Source organism: Excalfactoria chinensis, chromosome 2 (assembly GCF_039878825.1).
Source record: "Excalfactoria chinensis isolate bCotChi1 chromosome 2, bCotChi1.hap2, whole genome shotgun sequence".
Classification (NCBI taxonomy): domain Eukaryota; kingdom Metazoa; phylum Chordata; class Aves; order Galliformes; family Phasianidae; genus Excalfactoria; species Excalfactoria chinensis.
In genome coordinates, this window is record NC_092826.1 from 112,147,413 (window position 1) to 112,174,793 (window position 27,381).

The following is a 27,381-nucleotide window of genomic DNA, read 5'->3' on the forward strand; positions in this document are numbered from 1 at the left end:
TCCAGTGTGTCACCACCCTACATATATGAATCTATATGGCAGTAGTGTCTTCCGTCCTTGTATAACATGTTTGGATGGTCACTGGCTATCCAGTGATAAGACCCAGTCCTTCCAGTCTATGCCAGACATTCAGTCACACTGAAATCTCATGCTCATTAAAAGCAGTGTCCTCTTAAGGGCATTTGTTACAATAGGTCACTAGATAATTTCTAAATACTTCTTTTTCCCCAAAAAAGAACCTCACAAAGCACTTTCTGGGATAAAGAAAGGAATTAATCTACATCAAGCAGGAGTCCGTTGCTAATTTTAAAATGATTTCCACAGCTTAGACTAATAAAAATAAGAAAACGTTAAAAATAAATGGATGTAACTTAAATCTTTTACTGCTTCTCAGAAATGCTGTCCCCTATTCTGAGCACTTTTCTCAGTAACCTAAATATAAATGAGCAAATAGGAAAATGCCTCGGTGAAAAGGGTCACTAGCTTATGAGTAGACCATTAAATTATTTTTCCTCATTAAATGTTATTAAGCCCTGCCATTTTTGTTGCTTTATGGGTACCATCCATTTTAATGACTATTGCTTTCTTTTTATTTTTTTGCTGAGTTTGAGTATCTTTATCCATTTTGTTTCCTTGTAGCATAGAAAAAAGTGAGGAAACTAACTTAGTTTTTGCAACTGCATGATAAAATATTCTGTTACAATCCTCTGTATAAATTAAAATAGAATTAAGATGCATTTTATATTAGGTATAAATGCATAGGAAAAAAAGATAGCAGTGCAGAATCTGAAGTAGGCTAATAAATGAAGCCAATAGCTTAACTACAAAACTGAAACAAAAAAGGCAAAGAGCAGGAATCAACATAAAAATCGAAACAAGGGAAAGCAAGCAAGCAAGCAAACAAACAAAATGGCCCTCTTATTCAGTCAGGAAGTCACATTTATACTCTTTGATATTTCATAACACAAATACATACTGAATATAGATACTTGAGGCCGCTTGACCTTGATTTGTTATAATAGGAGCAAACCAGAGGTTTGAACCCACAGTGGGTAGAGAAGATTTATTTTAGATGTCTATATTTAATAAATGCTAAATTTTGGCAAATACTAAGAAGCCACACTAATTTAACTGGCAGAATACTTTCAATTTTAGCTTAAGCATCTATAGGTAAAGAGAGTGTGAGAGAGTAGATAGAAACATAGACAAGAGGACAGAGATCCTGGTATCTGCTGGGCACAATCTCTGCTCCCCCTTGGTGTTCCTTTGTTTTGGCTTGTTTTGTTCTAAGCTGCAAGAACTCTGTAAATGGGTGTTCCCAACTGCTGGCAGCCATATGTGCTGCCTACCATCTGTTTTCATTCCACTGTGCTATGGAGACAAACATACTTTATTTTTAGTGTTCTACATTTCCTGATGTTGCACACAGCGTGGTACAGACATAAGACATAATCCCTATTATGTGAAAAATCTGTGCAAAACTGATGAATAAAGGCAGCATCACACATGATCAGGTAACCTTCTTTACCTGCATCTTAGTACTAATACATAATTTATAATCGAGATTATCTGCTTGATTCTTCTATGTAAACCTGTTCTTTTTCCCTACACTGCCTATAAAGGGTTTCTGTAACGTTTTCAACATTCTCTTCCCACCCTCCCAGCAGGTTCCTCGGGTATAGAAGATTACTCCTAAAATCTCTTGCATTGCCAGCTAGCGTTTGTTATTCCGTGCACAGCATTCAGAGTTTAAACAGGATACAGAGAAACAAACATCTGTATGATCAACTGTAGAGAGACAACAGTACAATAAATCATGTTTGTTTAAAAGCTCCATATGCCCTGACCAACATCACCCACAACTCAACTAGGAACACAGCATTGCCAGCTTAACTTAATACCCACACTTGTAGAGTACATCGCAGTACAGATCTCTCCACCACACACTATTGCAAATTCAGGATGCTGTAAATTATTAAGCAACTATAGATGAAAGAAAGCAAAATATCACAGGACTTGCCTCTGGCTTCAAAAATTAAAGTTATAATAATACTTGAGTTGCAGTGAAATAAATACTGAAAGAAGATCTTACAAGTATGAAAAGTACTTATTGTTTAACTAGATTTATGGAGCTTAGTTTAATAATGAACATTACCTACTCTCCTGTTGGAGTGGATGACTGACTTCAATAAGTTATTTCAAGTTATTCCTCTTCCCCCAAAGATTCTGACCAAAACTGTGAGAAAATTACTTTCATGTTACTACTACTAGAATTATTCTGCCCTCTGCTTTCAAATTATCAAATGTAGTTAAGCTCCTTTACAGTTCCTGATAATCCTCTATTTTAAGAAATAAAATGAAGGAAATAACTTGTCATAAGTATGAAACAGAAAGGTGAGATGTTTTTTTCTTACTACTTTCTTCCACTATAGCATGAAGATCAGACTGTAATACTTATTTGTTTGGTTCCCACTCAAATTTTCTGAGCTGAAACTAAAGCAGGAGAAGTTCTGAATGGAAATGGGCAAATTCACTTGGCATTAGTCAAGTACAGACCAACATCCCTCCATACATCTACCTGTCACTCAGTTGTTCTGTGTTAAGGGAGCGGAGACTCCCTCTTTATTCCCTCATTAACTGCCAATTTGCATTCCAAAGAGAAACATATAATCTATTGCGCATGATTCCATCACTCCTGAGCTGTTAATCTACTATTTTAAGATGTCTACAGCATAACTTCAGTGCCTACATTCACTATGCACGTGCAGTTTTCTAATAGTACCCACACATTTTAATATGCTTGATTTGTTTCAACACAAATGATTTTCGAGAATAGTTTCAAGTCAATGCAGTGGTTGGAAGGGTCAGATTTAACAACAAAAGGGAAGAAAAATAAAAGGAAGAAAAAAATCTTTAAGATCACACCAACCTTCGGGATATCATCCCTTATTTTCCACTTATTTTAAAATAAAACTATAGTTTAAACTTTGTTTTATAGCCTTATAATAGAAATAGTCTCATATCTCCCAGACATAGTCTTTATCAGAGAATTTGAGGAAGGCTATCTAATCTGAACATTCACTCCACGGTTTATTCACAGCACTGCTACATCTGAAATCTCCTGGGTGGCAGTTTTATTATACCCAAAGAAACTTAAACATTGTATACAGTAACAGAAAATCGTATACACTTTTACACTGAATTTGGGAACAGCATTCAAAGCACCTCAAGACAATGGCTTAAAAAACTATTTCAACACCTACACGCTACATAAATCTTTTTAAAGGTGCATAGATTTAAATTTATATTGTAAAACAGTATGTATAATGAATAATCTTTTTCATAGAAAAAAAAAAATCTGATATTCATTTTTAAGTCTCAATTTCATATCACAAGCCAGGACAAAATCTTAGGTACATAATGAACATTTCTTTCAAAATTAGTCTATTATCATAACTCCAAACACTTCTAGGTATTAAACACAAGTTTAATACTTATATGTATAAGATCATTTTAAGATCGCTTCCTTATTTCTCTTAATTTCAGCTAATTGTTACACAAAAACAGATTATTCCTTGAAAATATTTGTCTTCTATTTGTTTTTAAAATATTTTAAAATCATCACAATGTATTTGTTTTAATCAGAAAATGGAATTTACATTGCTTTTGCAAGAAGTAGATTAAAAACAAACAAAACAAATAGCCCAACCACAAACTCCAAATTAAAACTGCTCTGTGCTCTTATGACCACATTTTGGTTTCTAAGAAATACTTTCCTTTCTTTAAAGGAAAGAGCATTAATTTAATGGTTCAATCCCCTTAATTTTTAAGTTTCAAAGCAAAGAAGGTTTCATTGTGATGGTTACCTATTCAGTACCCATGCAGTTTCCATTTGGCAAAATGGAAAGATTGAAACAGGAATAAGCTGTCCGCAGGATAGTCACGAACTGCCAACCAAGACCTTGTGTTGTTTCCACAGTATGGCGTCTTCAAGGAATCCAGTTCACTTTATTTCAGGTTCTCAGAGATCAGCAAGTTTTATAATAATCTCCAAGCAATTTTCTCCACATCCTGTTAAGCTGTTTCTGAACAGCTGCGTGTGTTGCCACGCAACTTTACCATCCCCTCCACTTAGAGTTGCTTCCAGTGTAACTTCTGTTGCACCACAAAAATCTGAATAGGAGGAGAGATTTTTATCTGTTGGAAGAAAAAGATAAACAAAGTAAGGGTCCGCTCCAAACAGCATACAATGCGAGAACTCGTATTAAAGGGGTAACGTGTCACGAATGTTTAATAATCTGAGTCACCACTGTACAAATCAATCTATCAGTAGTAGAAGAAAAAAAATAACAGAGGCAGAATTTTAGTTTATTTTTCACAGTCAAAGGATCTTGTCAAGGTTGACGCCACCACACATACAAACCTCTGTCCTTCCTTGTAAAACACACAGCTTTTATTCACTGTGTTTTTGCTAACGCCATGATCCTGCAAAAGTAGTATTGAGAAGATTACTAAAACTTGCTTTTGTCCCTTTTTCTCTACCAATTCTGGTTAAACACAGCGGTTTTTTTGACCTTGCTAAGAAAGACTGAATTAGAAATGTCAACATATGTTTACATTTCATTTTTAATAGTTGCCTAGTGTTTTCCCCATATAAGCTATGCATTTGCAATTACACTTTTGCTGCATGATGTAATTTCACACTTACCTCCTACCAGAATAACTTCTGCTGCAGGAGAGTAAAGTCTCCACTTGATTCTTCCACTATGAAATGTCTGACTGCTCGTCCTAATTGAAATGTTATCTATTTTTAGACCAACAGATTTGCACTCAAACTTCCAGCTGATGGAAGCAGAGGATGACCCCTCTTTTCTGGCTAAATAAACCTAAATAAAAACAAGACATAGTCACATAAAAAATTGAGACGGTCAACACATATTTAATTAATCCCTGAAACAAGGTTATTAAATCTTAAGGATATACTTTCATTCTTTATTATGCTTTAAAACTGTTCACATTACTGCTTTTTATATGATTACTTTCTAAATCATTAAGTCTATTCAGCAGTTAGGTAACTGTACACAATTCATAGCCCTTCACTAGGAAAACTAATCCATTTCAACATTTTCATTAAAGTTCATTATTTAAACAAAAGCAGACTTCTGGCTTTTATATAAAACCATAGGTCTACAGCTTCATTTTTGTTGCTCAGTATTCTGGATTTTGCAGATGTGACTCCTTGCCACACGGCACTTCTAGGACCTCAAGTCTTGAATAAGGTAAATCATACATGCTAGCCATAAATACATCCTGTACAAACACTATTTGAGCCCAGTTCCCTCAGCCTTTCTTCATAGGAGAGAGGTGCTCCAGCCCTCTGACCATCTTAACGGCCCTCCTCTGGACCTGTTCCAAGAGCTCCATGTCCTTCTTGTAGTAGGGGCACCAGGCCTGGATGCAGTACTCCAGATGGGGCCTCACAGGAGCTGAGTAGATGGGGACAATCACCTCCCTCTCCCTGCTGACCACCCCTTTTTTAATGCAGCCCAGAATACAGTTGGCCTTCTGGGCTGCAAGCACACAATGCTGAGTCATGTCCAGCTTTTTGTCCACCAGGACCCCCAAGTCCTTCTCTGTACAGCTGCTCTCAAGCGGTTCTCCTCCCAGTTTGTATAAATACCTGTTGTTATGCATAGACCCAGCACAGAAAATGTTAGAAGAGAATTATGCCCGTTGCTACATTTTTCATTACTAAAAAACAAACTATTCCTTAAGACAGACACACATTTGGCCAAAGACCCTTCAGGCCAGTAGGATGAGAGAGGGAACAGAACAATAACATGCTGCGGTAGCTCAGAGGAATGTTCAGTTCCACCACTGGTAGCTGTTGCTGAAAAAGCTTGTTAGTGTGTGATCCCTTCCTATTCTACCGGCATCAACTCTTTTCTTCCTAGATTTAAAGCATATGATTCTTCTGCTGCTCAGTGTCCTAACAGATGGGAAAGAGTCTGGGCAGGGTATACGATAATCTGGCTGATAAGTTTTTTTGTGTTATTGCAGATGGAACCATAATGTTTAGGATGTCAACTTCTTCCTTTGGCTGTGCATCAAGGAGATACGATACACACTATAAAGCCATTCCCCAAAGCAAAAGTGTTTTTTTGTGTGTTGTTTTTGTTTTTTTTTGTGTGTGTTTTTTTGTTTTGTTTTTTTTGTTTGTTTTGAGACAAGTACTGCTTTTCACTAAAGCAGTATCACATGTTTGGCCAGAAGCATAAGAAGGAAACAAGATTTTAAGATTTGGTGCTCTAGCAGGGATCCTAACGTTCTGAAAGGCAAGCTAAATTTGTTCACAATTTCTTAAATCATCTGGCAATCTTACCTGAAACTTTCCAGCAATATCTATGAGCATCAGCAAAATTCTGTAGACACCAAGAGAGGTTTTGATGGCAAACACAGGCAAGGATTTTCTACTTTACTGGCACTGTCATACTTTCATGGTAGATTTAACAGTTGATAAATCCTTACCATCTTCCAATCTGTTTCAACCTTTCTCCAAATTGATTCTGCCTTCCAAACACCTGTTCCCCAGCCACTTATTTGCTCATTATTATTGGAAATCCGTGTATAACTATCTTCCACAACATTGTAAATGAGGTGGAAAAGTTTAGAAGCCTTCTCTTTTTCAGAGGGAATAAAAACTACTCCTTTTCTCTCCTGAAAAAGACATAAAGACAAGCACATTAATTTCCCAAAATATCATAGAATCATAAGGTTGGAAAGGACCTATGAGATCATCTAGTCCAACCATCAAGTAATATGCCATTACTTTTAATTAATGTACCACACTTTCTCAGTTTTTATGTCAACTGAAAAAAGCCCCCAAAAAATCACATCATAGTTTTTAAAGAGTTTGCATAAGTGCTTTTGTTGTACAAAACAGAGACGTCTGAACTACTTTCCTACAACAGACTTGCCACTTTCCCAGGCAGGAGCAAAAATATTATTTTTAAAATAGTCACATAATTACTTTTGCAAGTAAATTATTAAGCGAAGAACATAAAATCTGCAAACTTAAGGAAAAAAAGTAACATGTTAGGAACAAGTTACAAACTCCATAAGCACATACTTTTTAAAGTTTTCCCAACAGCTTCCACCTGCCCTAAAACTTCCTAGCTCTGTTGCATTATAACTAATCAAAATGGATTATTTTATTAAGTACAAAACGTAATACTTTAGCGTGACTCAGTTATTCCCAAACACTGTTCGAATCAATGGACTGCCACCAATCCTCAACTTTCTAGTGTACCACTACTGAATTCTACTTTACTTGCCCCTAATGTTTTTACAGTTTTCACTGTTTGAACATAATCTTTAGTTCACCTACCATTGACTCACAAAGCTCTATTCCTCTGCAGACTGTAGTCACAGAAATTCTAATTAGCTACCTGTATGGGAAACTGTTGATCACAGTCTGAATCTCTGATTGACCACCTGAGGCAAGCAATGAGTCAGCTGCGGGAGCACAGGTGAAGTTAATTCAGCTGTGCTACCAGAGGGAGTGGAGCCTGGTTCCACCTTTCCTAGATCCCATTTTTACTACTGAGGAAGGATCTTTTTCACTGGAGACTGCTCCTTTGTGGAGTATACTGTGAGCCTTCAACATCAGTGAGCATTTCCATTTATTACAGGTTATCTTTCCATCATGATAATCTTTCTTAACGAAAGATCTGTCTAAACCTCTGTTTACCTATTGATTGTACAACTGTACGCTACCTTTAGGATGGTCACCAGTGGAAAAGTTAAATACCTCTGAACCAGTTTCACCTCTGGCTATTCTCCAAGCCATTGAACCCGATGTCCTTCCACCAAATTCTCCAGGTTTAGGTGTTTTAGGAGAAATGAACTCAGCAAGTTCCACAATTGTTCTTTCCAAGAGCTCTTTTTTCCTGCTTTCTGACAAAGATTGTTGTTTCTGAAAATACATACAAGAAAGAAATAAAACATTCAGAAAGAAACGTGTATCCAATACAGCCCTAGAGTGACACCAGCAGGAAAAAAAGAAAAAAAAAAAAGAAAACAGGCCAACATTTGAAATTCAAAACCTTAATCTCAATCCACGTGAGCCAGATACAACCAGTTCATCAACCAGTTATAACTGTACGGTTATTTGACAACGGTATTTAGTGCGCGTTCTGTAAACTTCCATGAACTATGCAGAGTTAATTCAGGCTTGTGCTACGTTTATAATATATTTGCTTGGATGATGAAATACTTAATGTATTTTAGAGTTATTCATATCTATTCTGTACCTTAGAGAGAAAACAAGCATAGCTATTGTGTCACAGTTTTCTAAGGTGGAGTGATTTGGTTAGCAGTAGTCTTGCTTTTGTGATTAAATCCAAACAAAAGATTCTGTTGGTCTGTGAAAGAATTAATCCACAGTGACTGATTCCATCAGAAAAACTATTACGTTCCTATTTTTGCAGGTATCAGAAAGCTGATTAAAACAAACAAACAAAAACATTCTCCCAGGTAGATTAAACAAAATTTAAGAGGAAAAGAAAGATAATTTTATAACAGTCTTTGACCACATTGATAAAACTAGGGGTGTCTTCATACACAATTAAAAAAAACAATTGTTAAGAGGCTAGGTTTTAGTCCCCATGGCTTTCACATCAACCATACAGAAGTGGCAGGTGAAGCCTTTTTCCTTAACTGTGGGTACACCTGCACAGGAGTGGAAAGTTAAGTTCAAGACTGAGTACATTACGCGTGTATTTTTCACTTCAGTGATCATACAAGACATGCACACTGAGCCCATTAAGACCTGAAACTTTTGGTCAATAACTATTCCAGTCACCTCAGAAAGCAGTCCTGAGCCTTGACATTTTTTGATATTAGGAACAGAAAAAAAATTGATAGGCCCTCGTTCCAGAAAACAGTGTAGAATTGGATGAAAGAATGAAAAGCAGACATAGAGAAATTATGAGAAACAATGCTTATAACTGGGAAAATCTATAACTAAGTTTCCTATAAATGATGCTGTTGGCAGTACATTTGTATACTGAAATGGATTCCAAGAACTCCATTATTCATTATCATGGCTCAAACTTCCTGCTTTTGTTTCTTTTATCCTGAAAAGCTGCTGAGGAAAAAGAAAGCAAGTGGGAGGCAGAGTATGAGTATCATTTTGTCTGGAGAAAGGGAGAGCAATTTATTCATCAAAATAAGAGCTCATCAAAAACGACTGACAAAGCTGTTCTAGTAGACTGATGAGAAAGCTTTAACAATACTGGAGAGCAGCAAGGAAAGCATGAAGCATAGTGAAAGAAGGTCTGAGGCTTTCTATGTGTGGAAAAAGATAAAAGAAATCCAGGGGTGTTTGGGAAGTATATCTATATTTCTTCCTTGTACTCAGTTCTTAATGAAAATTTCATCTGAAACACATCTTTCTTGTTCAAAAAATGCACACATCAGCTCATGAGCTGCATCAATATAAACATGGATAGAATAATCAGACCAATAGACCAACATACACAGCACTATCTGTTGGAGATGCCAACACACATCTTTTACCGGGGTTCTCTAGACTTCTGAAAGTGAAACAGTGTGATCTAAGGGTGACATCAACAAGATAAGGAGGAGACCAGGAAAACCAGCCCATGAGACATTCAGACAGAATTTCCTCATTCCAACAATACTGCATTATTTTTTTCATTTTTTCCTTCCTTACAACTTCTGCATCAGTAACAGCCTCTATTCCTCTTGGAATAGCACCCTGCTTCCAAGGTTCTCTTCAGCTGGTGGAAAAGAGGCAGATGACCAACTGGCGTAACCAGATTACCTGAAGAAAGGCCCCCACAGATCAGTTTTGTAGCCACGAGGGTTTAATGATCAGAGGACTTCACCAAATTACTGCAACTCTTTGGAATGCATCCATTCTTCAACTTGAATTTCTGATCCTTCGTTTCCTTTAATTTTATTAAACCATGGTCATGCTTTTCAGAACTACACTCTGCGTGAGACTGACTTTTCATTACTGATAAAAATTTTGAAGCTGGGCTCTGAAATAATTTCTTAACTCTTCACACTCATAATAACATTTGACTACAACCCTTAAGCCAGCATGCCTCTAAAAAGGAGTGTTTATTGAGCCATCAGCTTTACTTTATCATAGGAACTAACATTTTGATGCATATGAATTAGCCCAGGAAGGAAGTGAGCCACACAAATTAAACAGTTAATGGTACAGGTAACATTACTGTATTTTCCATAAAGCAAGGACATTCCTAACAGGTTACAAAACACACGTCTTTGTTCAAGGATGTCATGTTCTGGAAAGGCACGTTTCACTTGCAGCGGTCTATTTAAGCTACATACCTTTTTATTGATTGCATTAATTGTTTCACGCAGTTTAGCTTCACTGAGTGCTGTCCTTCTAGTGAGTACTTCTTGATGCTTACAGCTGTATCTCCATGTGACATCAACAACCTCAAATAAGGCAAAGAAAACAGAGCAATCAAAATTCCCGAATATCTTGATTTAAAGAGCTTAACTATTCAAAGTACTTTTTTAGATCTAATAATTCTGGAAATCACTTTAAGATGGAATACTTCACACACTTGGCCCCAGGGAAACGTGTTGGGTTTTTTGTGAGGGGAGGGAACAGGACTGGTTTGGTATGGGTATTTGTTGTTGTTTCTTTAAATCATCACTCTCACCTCATCTTTGGAGAACGCAATTACGTAGGAAAGCTTCTTTCCCCAACCGATTTCATAGAGAAGAGGTTTATCGCAGACATTTTCACAGGGATCACAGTGAAGCCATCTTTTCTGAGATGCAGAATATACTTCAGTCCATACATGATCTATATAACAAAGGCCAAAAGTAGGCAGTGAGTTACAGAAATAGATCCTCTCTAATGGCCCAGACTAATGAAACTTCCTTACTTATGAAATAAAAGAAACAGGTAAGAGAATATATTTCTGATAATCTATATTCAGACAAGTTAGCAGAGCCTTTTCTTCCTGCCTTAGGATCACATTCACCTTGATTCAACAAAAGACTATCACTCTGAAGTCAGACACTCTCCATAGTTGCACAACTATATTTCGCTTTATCAGGCAAGAGGGGAAACAGAATTTATATTCCTTTGTTAGCTAAACTACATAATTTCACACACTGCCTGAAGGACTAACAAAACCTTAGAACCTTGTCTCATTTTGCATACACTTGTATTAAAATAATATGTTATACCGTTACCTGTCCAATCCCTGACATATCTTGCTTCAAACCCCATAGCTCTGCAACACAGTGTAAAACAGTTTGCCCACTCGCCACAGCGTCCACATCTGGTTTCCAGAAGTTTCTCTGGATTATTATACCTAGTGGAAGAGAAAAAAAAAAGTAGAATAAAGGAAAACATATTTCATCTTCCAAAAATATTTACATCGTGACTGCCCTTGCAATGATTTAAACAGATTTTTGTGCCATTCAGTCCACAGAAGACAATGGAAATGATCCAACAACTTACCACTTGTTCATAAAGTGCATAAATACAAAGCCGTTTCACAAAAGAAATGAAAAAAAAAACAACAAAAAACTACAAAAAAACCAGATCTTTGTATGCTCACCTTGGGAATCTATTACTGAACTGACACTGGCTGCAGTAATGATTTTCCACTCTATCAGCATTCCACCTTAGATCATCATTAGTTGGTGACAGGTAGTCTCTTTTAATTTCAGTCTGACCACCACACCTGCGGCAAGGCAGATTATCTACCCAATGAAAGAAGTCATTCTTAAACCAGTTCAAGAGCTCCAACAACAAGAAGTCCTCCTGATTCACATGTTCACCTGTAGGATTTACACAAAGTGAGATCAAATGGTTTGTACTTTGCTTAAACACTTGAGAGAGAAAATCTAAGTGAAGACTGAATAATGGCAAACTGTATTTCAGGAACAAAAGTCTGCACTCCCAGCTGCACTCCCTAGTTCTCACTACAGCTAGAGTGAGAACTGGGAAATTCTCAGGAGAACAAGTTAGATATACAGTGAAGCCAGGTGAATTTCCCCTCTCTATGGCTACGTAAGAGTCTCTATACTAACTCTTTATCTGCTCCTAAGTATTCTTTTCCTGTTCTTTGCTATTAAATTAGGAATAACAATTGCTTTGGATCTCTATCAGATACCAATAGCAATATAGCCAAACAGGTAAAATATAAACTGCCTGCAGAAAGTCTGTTCAAGTACCATAGAACATGCATGCATGTTAGGTAAGTAAAGATAAGCTCATTTATAACCTCAGCAAGTAACAGTTTTGTCAGCATACTCAAAATGACACGGCATGTCTCTATTTTTCCAATCTGATTCTACCACATCAGAACATCAGACTCTTCTGTCTCTTTGTCCTGTGCTCACAATCATAGAATCATAGAATCATAGAATTACTCAGGTTGGAAAAGACCTTGAAGATCATCAAGTCCAACCGCAGCCTAACCAGTAGCCAATCTCTTAAAAAACAACCACGAAACAACACCACAACAACAAACCTCTGCTAAATCATATCCCTGAGTACCACATCCAAACGGCTCTTAAACACATCCTGCCACAACAGGCATCTTCTCACATATTGTTGCTATTCTGTCATTTGGAAATGATCCCACTCTACCTGAAGATATAAAATTCAGCCTTCTAAACTCTTCATAGTCTTTAAATGTATATCCTGCTCTACTGTCCAAAGCACATCCTCTTCCTCCTTCAGAATCATAAACATTAAAGCAAGTCTTCCTATTAATTCCACCATCTAGGTGGCCATGCTGCAATCATAGATACTAATATGTGATTATTTTATGTACTACAGTTTGCTGACAGATCACACTTATGAAGACAAAAAGTATTTGAGAAAAACGCAGTTTAAAGAAAGTTGTGCCAAATTTGTGCACTCTTCTTTCTCAGGACAGTGAGGAAGGAATAGAAGAGATGTGTATTTTATCTAAATTCGATTTGTATCTTCTTCTGAAGTACTCTGCCTACTGAAAAACACTATGGACTCCTAACTTCATTAAACACACATTGCCAAGAGAAGATCATCTGCTAATCAAAACCAAAAAAACTGAGACTTTGGACTGACTTTAATTAAGTAACAATGGAAATTTTACTGTATTACTGCTTTCAAAATGTGAACTTATGTGTTCAAACTTCCCTCTAAGAACAGAAGATTTTGAGCGCAGCCTACACGCTCTTTTCACGGACAGCAACATATAAGCCAGAATCCACCTATGAAAATACAACCACTATTATATCAGTATTCGTCTCTTGGCCTGTAAATAGGTCATTCATGAAAAGACTGCAGGAAAAGAATGACAAATATGATGTACATGAACAGTAAATAGCTCTCTCACGTCCAGCTATTTTCAACTGCATAATCGATCTTTCTAATGGGAAGAGGTAAAGTGAAAACAGTCAAAAATTCGTACTTCAGCTCAAATGACAATGACCTTCCTAATGCAGACTTTAAAGGACAAAAACCTAAGATGTCTGCTAAAGAAGTCCTAAAAGCAAGTGCCACCTAGCACCAAGCAGATATTCCCACAGGTAACAACCTTAACCCAGCAATACATGAAAACTGAAGAAGCTGAAAGGGACAGTTACAAAGTCAACAAGACAAACAATGACGAGTTTATCTTTGGTTTGCAGTCCCGTTTAGTTTGCATCCCCATCAAACTAGAATTGCTCTGAAGTCCTCTGTCACAGTGGAAAAGATTTTTTAAGTCTAAACTCTGCTTGGGAGCCCATTAAAATATATATAAAATATTGCACAAATAGAATTTCACTATATTAATGAAACAAATCTAAACTTTAGTTAAATTGACTTATTTTCAACCACCAAACACTTTCACCTTCAAAAGAAATCAGCATTTATGAAGAAAACAAATCCTACCCACCGACAGTAGGAATATTTATGTTTATGCATCACTTTTGGTCAAAAATCATGGCATTTGAACAATCTCATTCATTTTAGCATTTGCAAGAATGGTGTTTCTTCTCATATCAGATCGTGTTTTGGAAAGGTCAAAAGCAAGACCTCACTACTATGATTTTAAACAGAATTTTGGATTTTTTTCTGAATTTGGAATTGTAGGACTGACAGAAAAGCAAAACTGACATTTCAAAATGAAAACTATAAGTGAAAAAAAGCTCATTTCCCTCTTGTATTTATTTCACTCTCGATGCTCATTCAGGTTGTCTGCCATAGCTTGCTGCTAATTCAGAAATCAAGACTTCAAATTTTCTACGTGCAAGTAGTAATGGATAGATGAATAAAAGCAATCCGAAAAATAAAAACAGTAGTAAAATATATGAAAAGAACAGAAAATTAGTAATGAGGAAGAGCACAATCCTGACACAGATACAACATTTGGAATCTGCATATACATGACTTGATATCCACACCTAAAAAATGGTAGATGAGTAGAGCAGAAAGAATATTTCTACTTCCATATACATTGCGACATTACCTTTGTCCAGTCTTGTAGCTTGTGCTAGCTTTTTCTGAGCCTTCTCTTTCAATTGCTGGAGGGGAATCAAAGCTAGTGCTTTCTGCTGAAGAGAAGTATTTTCATACACTAAGATAAGATGCTCACATCTGCTTTGAAGTGTTGTCAAGATATCTGCAGCCTGCAAAAGGATTTTCAGTTACTAAATGTCTTATAAGCCTCCACCTTTAACCAGGAAAACCAAGCTTCTACATCTAGCTCAAAATCAGTCACAATCCTATACACACAGTTGCATTATTTTTATCCTTAGTAAACAAAGTAGAGCCAGGACAAAGAGGAATGTTTAAAAGACAATTCTGCTGACAAATTTCTGAACTTTCTTTAACCCCTCCTCTCCCCACCACCCAACTTCGCATACCTTATAGTGTAAAAATCACAAAACCACTGAGTTGTAGGGGTTGGAAGGAACCTCAAGAAACTGAGTCCAATCCCCTGCTAAAGCAGGTTCCCTACAATAGATCACACAGGCAGGTGTCCAGATGAGCCCTGAGTATCTCCATAGAAGGAGACTCCACATCCTCTCTGGGCAGCCTGTTCCAGTGCTCTGTCATCCTTTTCAAATAGAAGTTATTCCACATGTTTGTATCAAACTTCCTGTGTTCAAGTTTTAGGTTACTGCTCCCTGTTCTTTCACTGCAAACCACTACAAATAGCCTGGCCTCACCCATTTGCTTCCAACCTCCCTTTAGATATTTATAAATATCAATCATAAACCCACCCTACCCTCAGTTTTCTTTTCCCCAGGCTGAACTGACCCAACTCACTCTTCCTCTCCCATTCTCTAGCAATAGATCATACTTCAGCCTTTAGTTTTATTAATCTTGTTAACTTGCTTCTTTGCGTCATCAAAAATTCCATTATCTCGAGATAGAATGCAATATAGCAAGAATCCCATGAATCACAGGTGCAACACATAAGAAACAAAAATGCTTTCGCTAAAAAGATGGTTCTAAATCTGATATCAGACAACACTGCATACAATAATATAACAGCTCACTGGAAAAATAAAACACCTCTTCCTGTGCACACAAAAATCACCAAGGCACAGCCAGAAGGTGTCTTGCAGACTTCATTCTAACTAACGCAGCATATAAACCAAAATTGAACAGGTTTGGAGAGTTATTATTATAAGTCCTTGAAAAAAAAACAGCAGTAATACAGATCTGTAATGGAGTACAACCACTGTATTACTTATCTCTGAACTGCAATAAGTTTTGGTCCCACAACTCATGCTGAATCACAAGAAACCCAGAAAAATGCACTGACTACAGCAAGTCTCTCCAGAAGTTTCATAACAGCTTCCAGCCACCATTACAAAATTGGATAAGTCAGTAAACACAAGAAGCAGAAGTGAAATACCAAAAGTGAAGTGCATCCAATCATTCTGTCTACTTATTTCCCTGCCACAAATCTTTGGATAGGTAAGAAACAGCATGTCACAGTTCAGTGTCCAACAACATACTAATAATTTCATTTAAAATAGACACACTCTGTTGAAGGATGCTTAAGAAGAAAGCTTATGGAAGAATTCATCTTGCACCAACTTATTTAAGAACATCACAATGGTTCTAAGGGAGAAAGCTTCAGAGTTAAACCAAAGCACCCTTCAACATTCAAACAGTAAAACTGCTTCATTTTCTAAAGTAATGTGAGGTCTTAAAGAGTTTTCTCCCTCCAGGACAAGATAACATCAGCTGAAAGGAGGACTCTGCCTCTTCATCACCAGAGAATTTCATCTCAGCTTAACTAAATACAAAATGTATTTGCCTTGCTAAATTACTGTCTCTCCCTTACAGCCTACACACGCAGGTCATGATGCGTGAACTGAGATGACAACAGTGGTAAACGTATGCTGTAGTTTAACTCAGCAGGTGGCTGAGATCTCCCTTCCCAGTAGGATGTGGGTGAGAATTGAAAGGAAAAAAAAACAAAGCACAACTTGCGAGTTGAGATAAAACCATTCACTAAGATAGAGAAAATGATAATTACGACAAACACATGTGTGTGTATATATATATATGTCATATATATATATATATATACACATATGTCATACATATATATGAGCATATATAAGAAGTGATACACAAGCAATTGTTCACCACTGACTGACACCCAGCTAGCCCCCCCAAGCCGTGGAAGAGAGTGAGATGAACCCACCCCCTTCAAAACTCTCCTTCTTCGCTATGCCACATGGCATGGAATATCCTTTCAGCCAGTTTAAGCCAGCTGCCCTGATTCTGCACCCTCCAGTCCATGAGCTACTATGAGCTGAGAAACTGGAACAGTCTTGGCTCTGTACAACACTGCTTAGCAAAAGCTAAAAACACTGATGTGCTACCAACATTGTTTTTCTCTGCAAACCGAAACATAGCATCACATCAGACACTCCAAAAGAAACAGTCCCAGCTAAAATGGAGACAACATGCGAGTCAGTTCTTTTGTTGGCTCTCAGACAAATACATAACAATAAATGTTTTAGCCTCCCTCTGCCTCTTTGCCCCCCCATATTGCTCTTTCCAATAGAAATCAGCTACTTCTCATGATGACGTGATCAATAAAACACGCCTATGGACATATTCAACAAAATCTTTTGCTAATGTTCTACTTACAGCATGCCTCGTGTTAAAGACTTAAAAACAACCAACCAACCACTAACCTAACCTCCTTCTCAAAGCAAGGTTAGCTATGAGGTTGGACCAATTTGCTCAAGGCTTTTATCCAGTCAGGTCGTGAAAATTCACATTTTTGGAGACTATACAACCTGAGCAATCTGTTCCAATAGTTGACTCCTTTAATCTTTACAATCAAAATTGGTGCTTCTCTAAAGTATCCAGTAATTACCATTTTGAGAGATTGCAGAAGTGATGTTTCTGGCTGCTGATGGTCAGAGGCAGGAACAGAGCCAGCAGGTCTTGCAGGCCGATGTGCACTTGTCTGAGCACTGGCTACAGTTTCTGAAGATCCTGATCTGTGGACTTGATTCGACTCATTCAGCCTGCTACTCCTCTCTACAGCAATTAAATCTCTGATTTTACGTAGTTGCTCCATCGATGCCTCCTTAGGGAAAACCATGTGAGTTTCTCCCTGAAATTTGGGCAAATTAACACAGCAGTTAACACAGGTCTAAGCCTGCAATAGATACAGATACCAGTGACTAACAGCTATATCATTTAAAAGAAGTTAGCCTACTGAGGCTCCACAGGACTTCACCTTCAGAATGGGTTCCTTACAGCAGGAACTTGTAGATCCTTCAAAGCAGAAGCTATAAAATCAAGTACCTATGGTCACCCTAAAGGAAAGGCAGTCACAATAACACTGTTACAGTAACTTTTGTAAGCAACTTATTTTGCAAACTAACATGGGGACAACAAAAGCACAGTCTGGCAGAGCAAGCAGCAACAGAAATAAAAAAGAAAACCAAACAGTTCTCACAGTACAGCAGTGAAATGCCACACAACACAAGAGGACAGCCTACGTTTGGAGAAACAGCCCTGTATAATTATCTCCTATACTCATATTTCAGATGGGAAATATTTTTCTTATTTAGACCTGTACTCAGCTGGAGGGCTGGGTTCCTATCTTTGATTGCAACGTGATTACTGCTAACTATAATCCAACAGTAATTAGGATGGAATCAGTAGCAGTACACTTAACGTGTACTAATATGTTACTAAAAACAGGAATACCCTAAAACACTCATAGTTTTAAAAGTTTCAGTTTCTAAGGCTACTACAGCTACTAAGGCTTCTATATGTTAAGCCAAGTAATGTTTTTACCAACACTGTTACCTTAGGTCACCCATCACTGTAGATGCAGTGCTTTACTTTTAAGCACAGAATCACCACAAAACTAAATGGATCGTACCAACCCAGAAGTCCTCTTCTTTTTTTCCCCTTTTAATTAAGTCAGCTCACCAGGCAGACAAAAGAAGGAACAATTGTAGCTACTACAATCGAAGAAAGTTTGTGAACTCCAGCCTTAGCTGGCACTATAACCAGCCAATACACAGTTAAAGATCTGACAGAAGAGGAAGTAGCATTTTACAACAGGCCTGAAAATGACTAAGCTATTACTTCTTGAGTGCTTCACTCCCTGCTTGCCTACCTCTTGGCTAACACATTGTTTGAGAGTAATCTCCTACGCATCAGTCTGCAAATAAACCTACAGACCATTTCTTCCTCTGAAGTCACCAATTCTTTTCGCAAGCATTTATTTAGTTCCTAAAATTAGGATAAATAATGGATTTCATCAGAATCTAAGACAGAGGTGTCTCATGACAACCGGACCTACATAACAATGTATGTTACCCACACACCATTGCAGCATGACACAAACAAAATAAAGCAAAGCTAGAGCAAGATCCTTGCACCATTAAGCAAATGTTGTTTCTTTCCTCCAAGCACTGCTGTAAATACAAAGCTTGATATTGGCTCAACAAGCTTTGGCATTGAAATATATTAAGACAGACCATTTCAGCACGCAAAGCAATCTTTGAAATGCATCTTTATGACTGCAACAGAATCAATATTCACTTGAGACAACATTAAGAAGCAGTTTCGCAGTTATTTAACTATATAAGTCCCACCATCCCACTACTTCAATAATCTGCTGCCCTTCACAGCTGTCACAACACTAGTTCTTATGCAGCTGCACTGTGAATTGGCTACTAATTAACCCCCACTTCCAGAACAATGAAACAGTTTTCAATAAGATCAGCTCTCTTACATAAATCACTACAGGATCACATAAGCCCTACTGGTGGTGGGAACAAGCAGAGGGAATCAGGATGATTCTTAAGTTTCATTTATTTTTACAACAAACAGCTTTAACTCTTATTTTGCAAAGCGATGAAGGCTCTGGAAATGAGCAGATTCTACTCACCTCTTGAAATCCCATCTCGAACAAACACTCAACTGCTCCCCTGACGGGCAACAACCTGGTGGAAAACGCTGGATTTCCATTTCGAATTGACCTGTATTTTTCTTCGTAAGGATTCCTGAAGAAACCGAAAGTGTTAACTGAGTTTGCAAATGAGGGGAGCACTGAGAAGCAGGACACCTGCACTACGCGGCATTAGTTGTTTGCAAGCTACTTTATAAAGCGCTTGGTTTCATCCACGCCATACAGGCGACATACCACATCCACCTACAATCTGGACACCAGTGACGGCCCCGGCCGCGACAGGGCGCCTATGGGGGGGGGGGGGGAAGAGGACGGGACACCGCTCACCGCAAGATGTTGTCCGCGTAGGTGAGGAGCAGCCGAGAGGCCTCCAGGAAGGTGTCCAGCGCGTTCTTGCACAGCTCTCTGACGGCAGGGGAGCTCGGCGATGAGGAGACACCCGCGTAACCCGCCATCGCTCCGGCTCCCAGCAGGCTGCACCACCAGCCTTGCGCTGCGCCAGGCGAGCGCCGCAATGCGCCTGCGCAGTCCCAGCGGTGAAGTCGTGGCCTCGTGGGTGGGGAGCGCCCGTTCCGCCTATCGCCGAATCACCGATTCGCTCTTTCCGCCGATCGTGACATTGGGGATCGACTAGGAAGCCGTCGCACGCCCTTCCCCCCCGTCCCTCCATAGTGGTGCGGCCCCGCGCCGGCGGAACGGGGGAGAGAGGCGGAGCCAACCATAGCTGAGCGGGGGGGAGCGCGGCCGGCGGAGGTACCGCGAGGGCTCGGCGGGGCGGGAGGGGCGGAGGGCGCAGGGCGGTCCGCGGCCCTAAATCCCACGTCGAATATTGGGAACGGCCAGGGGTGTAAAATCGGCTGTGTTCTCTGGGAGAAATGAATCCCCCTTTGGTTTTCCGCAGATCTGCCGTTCTAATTGCTACCTAAAACCCAGGCTTACTGGGTAACTGCAATTTAAACCGACTCATTTGGATTATGATTTAAAGCAGGCTCCTGTGCACGTTAGGAAGCACTGTTTTTGGCTTTTTATTCGCCAGAAATGCTGTTATGCACGTTTTTCTATCAGAGAAAAGAGCAGGTCTCTTTTTCTACTAGAAATACATTACCCTTGTGCCAACACATGTTCCCAGTTCAGCTCTTCATATTTTATCAGATACTGCCCTTTGGTGGGGCAGAGCCCGCTTGGCTGTGTGAGTTCCACCTTTGACCACTGGTTTGTTGCTGGTTAAAGAGTGCTTTGGCTGGAGACAAGCCATTACTTCTAAAAAGAGTCAAATCCCTTCTGCTCCCATGTGTTGGATGCATGTAACTGGGACCAAGATGGGCACAGCGCTGCCTCATGCTGCTCGGCCTGCTCCTTGCACCCAGTGTGTCCTGCTTGAAGTGCTGCTCAGCAGCAGCCCTCTGCCCTCACTTGGCATCATGGGGAGTTCCCATGGTGTTACATCCAGCTGAAAAATGATTGCAATCCAAAATGTTGTTACAAGCCTTTCAAAGCACTGCTGTGGTACACCCTCTGGAAGCTGTTCCCACCCTACTCTGAATACCCTTAGGCTGATGAAGCATGGGTGGACATAGGGTGATGAGGAGACTTGTCCAAGGTGCCTGATTGTGTTAGTGGCAGGAAGAGATCCAGCCCCTAGCCTGTGGCCTAACAGTGCTGTTACCTTGTTTCTTAGCCAACCCTGGCTGACATAAGGGTTAATACTATGGCATCCTTAGCACGATAATGCTAGGACATTTTCAGGTCTCTCTGAGAAGGATGAAGTCATGTATGCTTATTCTTGGTATCTCCAGACAGCTGGTAGTTAAAGCCCTGAGGCAAGTTTGCAGCTAAACCAGTGAATGCCTTACAGCCCACAGAGGTGACATGTACTGCTCCTGATGACAGACACAGAAATTACGTCCCTTCCTGCAGTGTTGACACTAGGGTGCTGTGTAAAGAGCAGCTTATTAACTCAGCAAGATCAGACTTGGCATGTGTTGTAGTTTGAAGAGTTAATCATGAGATACTTCTCCCTCACCTCGGGAGAAGAGGAGGGAAGGAAGAGTGCGAAAACCTGATTGAGACAGAATAAAGTAATTTATTAAAAGAAATAAGAGATAATACAGAATAATTAAGAGAAGTAAATCAAAATGAATAAAAAATAGAATCAGAAGAAAGCAAGCAAGCCCAAGTCTTTATAGGTAGACTCTCCACTCATACCTACCGGAAAAGAGAGCTTTTCTCACATCACCCAGAACTGGAAAATCATGTGGAGGCTCCTTGGGAATGCAGTACACCCCAGTGTGTCTTCTTCTTGGAGTGTCAAAGCTCATGTGAGGCTGCTAGAGAAACCAGGAGACACAGCTCCGCAGTGCATGGTGCCTCTGCAACCTAACAGCCTGTCGCATGATGCCATGATATGGAATACAGATAGAACCAGGACAGAACTTTTCTCACACTGTCTGCTTTATTGTTTTGTTTGTGTCTTGTTTCTTGCCCCCCCTGCAGCTACAGGAATGTGCACAGATTGATTGGTTTGCACCATGTTCTCACAGCGCTCGCAGGAACTGTTGAAGATTGCAAATCTTCATCTCCGGAGTCTGAATTTGAATCTGCTTTTAAGAAATCACAAGAGAGCTTTCAGCAAGTCACTGCCTGCGTGTCGAAGGAAAGTAGTTGTTACGGGTATTGGCTTGGTGTCTCCTCTTGGTGTGGGGACTCAGCTTGTGTGGAAGCGCCTTCTCCAAGGAGACAGTGGGATTGTGTCACTAGATGGGGAAGAATACGCAGGCATTCCATGTAGAGTGGCTGCCTGTGTGCCGCGCGGAGATGAGGAGGGCCATTTCAAAGAAGAGAGCTTTGTTTCAAAGTCAGAAATCAAGTCCATGAGTTCTGCTACTGTCATGGCCATTGGTGCAGCAGAGCTAGCAATGAAGGACTCTGGCTGGTCTCCACAGTCTGAACAGGACCATTTAAGAGCTGGTGTGGCAGTTGGAATGGGAATGGTTCCACTGGAAGAGATTTCTGATACAGCTTCTTTATTTAAAACCAAGGGTTATAGCAAGGTCAGTCCGTTCTTTGTCCCAAAGATTTTAGTCAATATGGCAGCAGGTCAGATCAGCATTAAATACCAACTGAAAGGGCCAAATCATGCAGTGTCAACTGCTTGTACAACTGGTGCGCATGCTATTGGAGACTCCTTTCGATTTATTGCCTTGGGTGATGCCGATGTCATGTTGGCTGGAGGAACTGAGGCTTGCATTAGTCCTTTGTCCTTGGCTGGATTTGCAAGAGCTCGGGCCTTAAGCACCAGTTTTAATGCAAGCCCTAAAATGGCTTGTCGACCATTTGATTCACAGAGAGAAGGGTTTGTAATGGGAGAGGGTGCTGCAGTGCTGATCTTGGAGGAGTATGGACATGCTGTACAGAGAGGTGCTAGGATCTATGCAGAAGTTTTAGGTTATGGACTGTCGGGTGATGCTTGCCACATAACAGCACCTAACCCGGAGGGAGATGGTGCATTCAGGTAAGATCTATATGTTGATTACAGCAGCTGCCTCATGTATTAATTATAAAGGCTACATATATTTCTCTTGCTTTATACATTTCCTAGAGAAATGCTATTCAGGATTGAATTAATATTCCAAAAGCTGTGAAACTGAATTATACGAGCTCTTAGTAAAGTGTTCCACAATGTTCCTTTTTTAAAAGAAATGGATGAAGGACAGTTCTTGCTAGAATCAACCTTTTTGTTGATGCAAGTTTTCTCTATGTGGAAACATTTTACATTTGGTGCCTTCAGCTATTCACACAAATGAGTCCCAATGGAAACCTTTTGTTTATCGCAAGATCTTGTGATACTACAGAAAGTTTTGAGGTTCTCTTTCACCCTTTGTTGTAGAAAAAGGAAACCTCACTGCAAAAGCAGGCCACATCATTTATTATGTTCTTGAAGGGGAATAACATTCCTTAAGAAATACCACGTGATAAGAGCACTTGGAGGATCTAATTTATTATCATATGCTTGGAAGATTTTACTAGAGTAATTATTATTGTTTTTAGGATTAGTTGTGATTATTGAGGTTTAGGAAAATCTGTGACTTTTTGTAGGGAAAGTATTTAGACTGTGTGGCTCTGCTACAGTCTTGATTAAATACTTAATTCTGGTTGGTGTTGGTGAAACTGCATAGCAGAAAGGCACAATTTGGTAAGATGGTAAAGCTTCATTAGTGTTAATCTCATGAGAAGTAGTTAACAAGTAGATAGTAGTTATCTCACCTTTATCACTGGACTAATTATCAGTTGAGTTAGATATACATGTATTGTTTGTGAGCTTTATGTAGGCAAGATGTTACTACACGTTCGGGAATATGCAGTAGTTTGTGTTTCTTGGATGTACGTGAATATTCAATAACAAAATTCCATCTCTCACTGTGCAAATAGATCAAGCAGAAGCTTACATGTTATCTATTGTAAAACTGACTTTGTATCTTTATTAGATAAACAAATTTTTCAGGAGATGTAATATACCAGATTTCCCTCTGTACTATTTGATTCATAGCTTATTGTTCTACAGACTTTGGTGGGAATTGAGTAATCATGAGTTTCTTACCTGTGATTTTCAGACTTGTGTTTACCCTTGAGATGATACAGCAATATTTTGTAATAGACTTTTTGCATATTTTATGATTGCAATAGCATATAAATTGAATTCACAGTGGGAAGTAGCTGAAAGTTAATCTTACTGTCTCCAAAATATGGTGCATTTTTACCCTTGAGATGAGATAATATATTTTAATACAATCTCCATACTGATATTTGTTTTTTGCAGCTGTGTGCGAATCAAATCTGAAATGTACATGTATTCTGTTTGCCATGTCAGAAAATTTCAGGGAAATTATAATAGGAAATTATATTAATATATATAAATTATATAAATTATATAATATTAATTATATTCAGGGAAATTATAATGGGAAATTCAGCATTCTGGTGTTGTTTTTTTGTTTGTTTGTTTGCTTTTTTTCCTTAGGTGTATGTCTGCAGCAATAAAAGATTCTGGAATCAAGCCTGAAGATGTAACATACGTCAATGCACATGCAACTTCTACTCCTTTAGGAGATGCTGCCGAGAATCAAGCAATCAAGAAACTTTTTAAAAATCACTCACGTAATATTGCAGTTTCCTCAACAAAAGGAGCAACGGGACATCTTTTGGGAGCCGCAGGAGCTATCGAAGCAGCATTTACTGCGCTGTCCTGTTACCATGCAATTTTGCCACCTACTTTAAACTTAGAAAAAACAGAGCCGGAGTTTGATCTCAATTATGTTCCATTAAAAGCTCAGGAGTGGAAAACTGATAAACGGCGTGTTGCGCTTACAAATTCATTCGGCTTTGGTGGTACTAACGCAACTTTGTGCTTTGCAAGTGTTTAACTTGTGCTGTGCATGTTGTGAAAAAACGGCACTCAATTTTCTGTACTGCGATCTTTGCTATATAGTATATATAGTTTGAGACTTGATACGTAACTTTATTCACTCCAACATTTACATCAGTAATTCTTTCAAAAAGAGGGAATTTCTTTTACTCGTTTTAATAAAAATAAAGACCTGCTTTTCATGTGGTAAAGAAGTTTTTATTTCTGCTCGAAAAGGAGACTTGTAGCAAGTAATCTGAGTAGCACTGTTTTGTGAGGAGGAAAATGATAAATTCTGTATTTCAGTGTAATGATACATTTGTGATTTCCGTGTCTTCACTGGTCTCCATCACTTTTGAGGCCGAATGATTATCCTCTTGTGAACTCTGACTTGACTTGCTTATTGACTGAAAGGCGTTTTGTTTTGTGTTTTTTTTCTTTATGTTTTCTCCTTCTGTTTGTATAAATTTGTTTCCTATGATGTTCTTTCCAGCACTCAGGATGGAATGCCATCTGGCTGTGCATATGGACATGAGTTCTATGTAGTAAAGGGAAAAAGTGGACATCCATGCCTTTGGCAGGCTCTTATATCTCGTCTTGTCTTACCTTGTCCAATCTCACATAATTTTGAATAGATTTTGAATAAATTAATTGTGAATGCCAGAAGTGCAGTTTTGCCAGTTGTCCTTCAAGATGAGATGTTTCAGTCTTCCACCTCCCTGCTCACTTTCCCACTGGCTAGGGATATCACCTTAGTGCTTTTACCAGTCTCTGTGTTGTGATGGAGGGAAAAAAAATGATGCAAGGATATAAAACTCATTGAAATGCAGGTTAAGTGGAGGAGTTTGCTAATTAAGCTGGATAGGAAAATTATGACTGGTGTGTTTCTTAACCAACTTATTCTTTGGTATTAAAAAAAAAAATACAAAAGAAAAGTATTTTGATACTCTTTTCTTTAATTACAGAGAATTCAAGTTACCATCACCCAATTTCTAAGTTTGTTAGCCTCTGTGATAGATGACATATATGAACAATTAAGGCAGAACCTACTGTGTGTCAACCTGATAAAGCGTTCATTTAGAAAACAAGTAAAAAAGCCTACTACTGAAATAGCAAGGCACATACATGTGATGATTAAGAGGTCTCAAATAAAGAAGTTGCATTTTACTGGAAGTTTTATAAGCATACTGTAATTTATGCAACTGTAGCAATCCATTGATCAACCGCTGTTTTTACTTAATTAGAATAGATTTTTTTTCCCTAAAATTTGGTACAGAAATTACTTGGAAACATTTATGCAAAAGGAGCGTTGACTAGCAAGTTAGGACCATACAGCTGTGACTTGATGACTTACTGTATGGTGGTAAAAGATTTATGACATTGTTCCCATTACCTATTGCTTTTCTAATTCTCTTTTTTCCACCATCAAAAGGTATTTCAAATACTGTAGTCTTGCACACATTCTTCCACACAGGTGATACTTGGGAGTTTGTAACATAGGTTGATAAGATTTCTAATAGTGGATCATTTCTTATTTGATTTTTGTTTTCATTTCCATGTGTTGAATTACTTAACTAATGACACTGAGCAACAATAACAGTGAGTGGAAAATGTTAAGTCACTGCTTGAACCAGAGATTGAGCACCTTGTAGGAAGGCACGACCAACCCAGGGGAATTCAGGTACAAGCAGTACACCTGAGTGACTGGAAGGGGTGGATTCTGGCTGCACCCCCTCCCAGACCTCATTTAAGGGTTGGCAGTGGAGGTAAGGGTGTTTTATCTGGAGATCCCCGACTACCTGAGGATCTTCTGGGCCTTCAGAACGTAATGAGTTTCTTTCTCTTGCTGCTGTTGTATTTGAGCAGATCCTCACTTGCTGTAGCCTGGGTTCTTGCTGCTCTGCTATCTTGTAATGCAGTGGGAAGAACAAGCATATGTAATGTGTGGCCTGTGCATCTTCCATGCACTACGAGGATAGAAATAATAGATGATAACATATTTTGTTATAAAATTTTACACAAAGATAGTGAGATAGATATTCAAGTATTTAGTAAGTGTTTAGAGATAATTACATGGCAAAGATTCTTGAGCACTATAGTTGTTCTACTAAAACAGAAAAATAGAGCTAACTAGAATAATAATCAAACGGCAGTCAGCATCTTAGCTAGATACTGTCTTTATAGCACAAATATATGTGAAGTTGACATCCTTATAGCTGTTTGACTTTATTAAAAGAATTTTCATGAGTGTTATGTTAGCCTTCAACCCTTATGTGGGGAAGCAGATTGGCTTGCTGGGTTTAAAGTAAATGGCACATAAAGTAGCTATATCACAGGTAAATTTCATTCTGGACGGAGATTGCTAATGGGCTATTATGAGGTTTAGCTATACTCTGAAAGCTCATTATTTATAGTAATGTTCTTGATGATGTGAAACAGCATAATTTTAGCATTTGCTGTCTTCACTGGGTAGAAGGAGAATGACGAGAAAAATACAGACAGAAAACAATTAAG

The 27,381-nt window shown here is 38.7% G+C and overlaps 2 protein-coding genes across 3 annotated transcripts; one reads left to right on the forward strand and one right to left on the reverse strand.

Moving 5' to 3' along the window:
- Window positions 1-1,877: 1,877 nt before the first annotated feature.
- Window positions 1,878-20,144, reverse strand: NGLY1 (N-glycanase 1). Of its 2 annotated transcripts, XM_072329640.1 has the most exons (12): window positions 19,794-20,144; window positions 19,446-19,560; window positions 17,406-17,648; window positions 14,523-14,682; window positions 11,637-11,859; window positions 11,266-11,387; window positions 10,725-10,870; window positions 10,384-10,494; window positions 7,811-7,975; window positions 6,529-6,717; window positions 4,709-4,886; window positions 1,878-4,197 (listed from the first exon to the last, which is right to left on the reverse strand). In XM_072329640.1, exons 1-12 carry the CDS (start codon window positions 19,919-19,921, stop codon window positions 4,022-4,024), a joined length of 1,956 nt encoding a protein of 651 aa, XP_072185741.1. In that variant the 5' UTR covers window positions 19,922-20,144; the 3' UTR covers window positions 1,878-4,021. The 2 variants fall into 2 exon arrangements, with proteins under 2 accessions (XP_072185741.1, XP_072185742.1); XM_072329641.1 differs by lacking the exons at window positions 1,878-4,197; window positions 4,709-4,886 and having other exon boundaries at window positions 6,535-6,717; window positions 7,777-7,975; window positions 19,794-20,037.
- On the forward strand, window positions 20,051-25,788 carry OXSM (3-oxoacyl-ACP synthase, mitochondrial). Its single transcript, XM_072329643.1, has 3 exons — window positions 20,051-20,219; window positions 21,960-22,977; window positions 24,484-25,788. Exons 2-3 carry the CDS (start codon window positions 21,995-21,997, stop codon window positions 24,884-24,886), a joined length of 1,386 nt encoding a protein of 461 aa, XP_072185744.1. The 5' UTR covers window positions 20,051-20,219; window positions 21,960-21,994; the 3' UTR covers window positions 24,887-25,788.
- The last annotated feature ends 1,593 nt before the right edge of the window (window positions 25,789-27,381 follow it).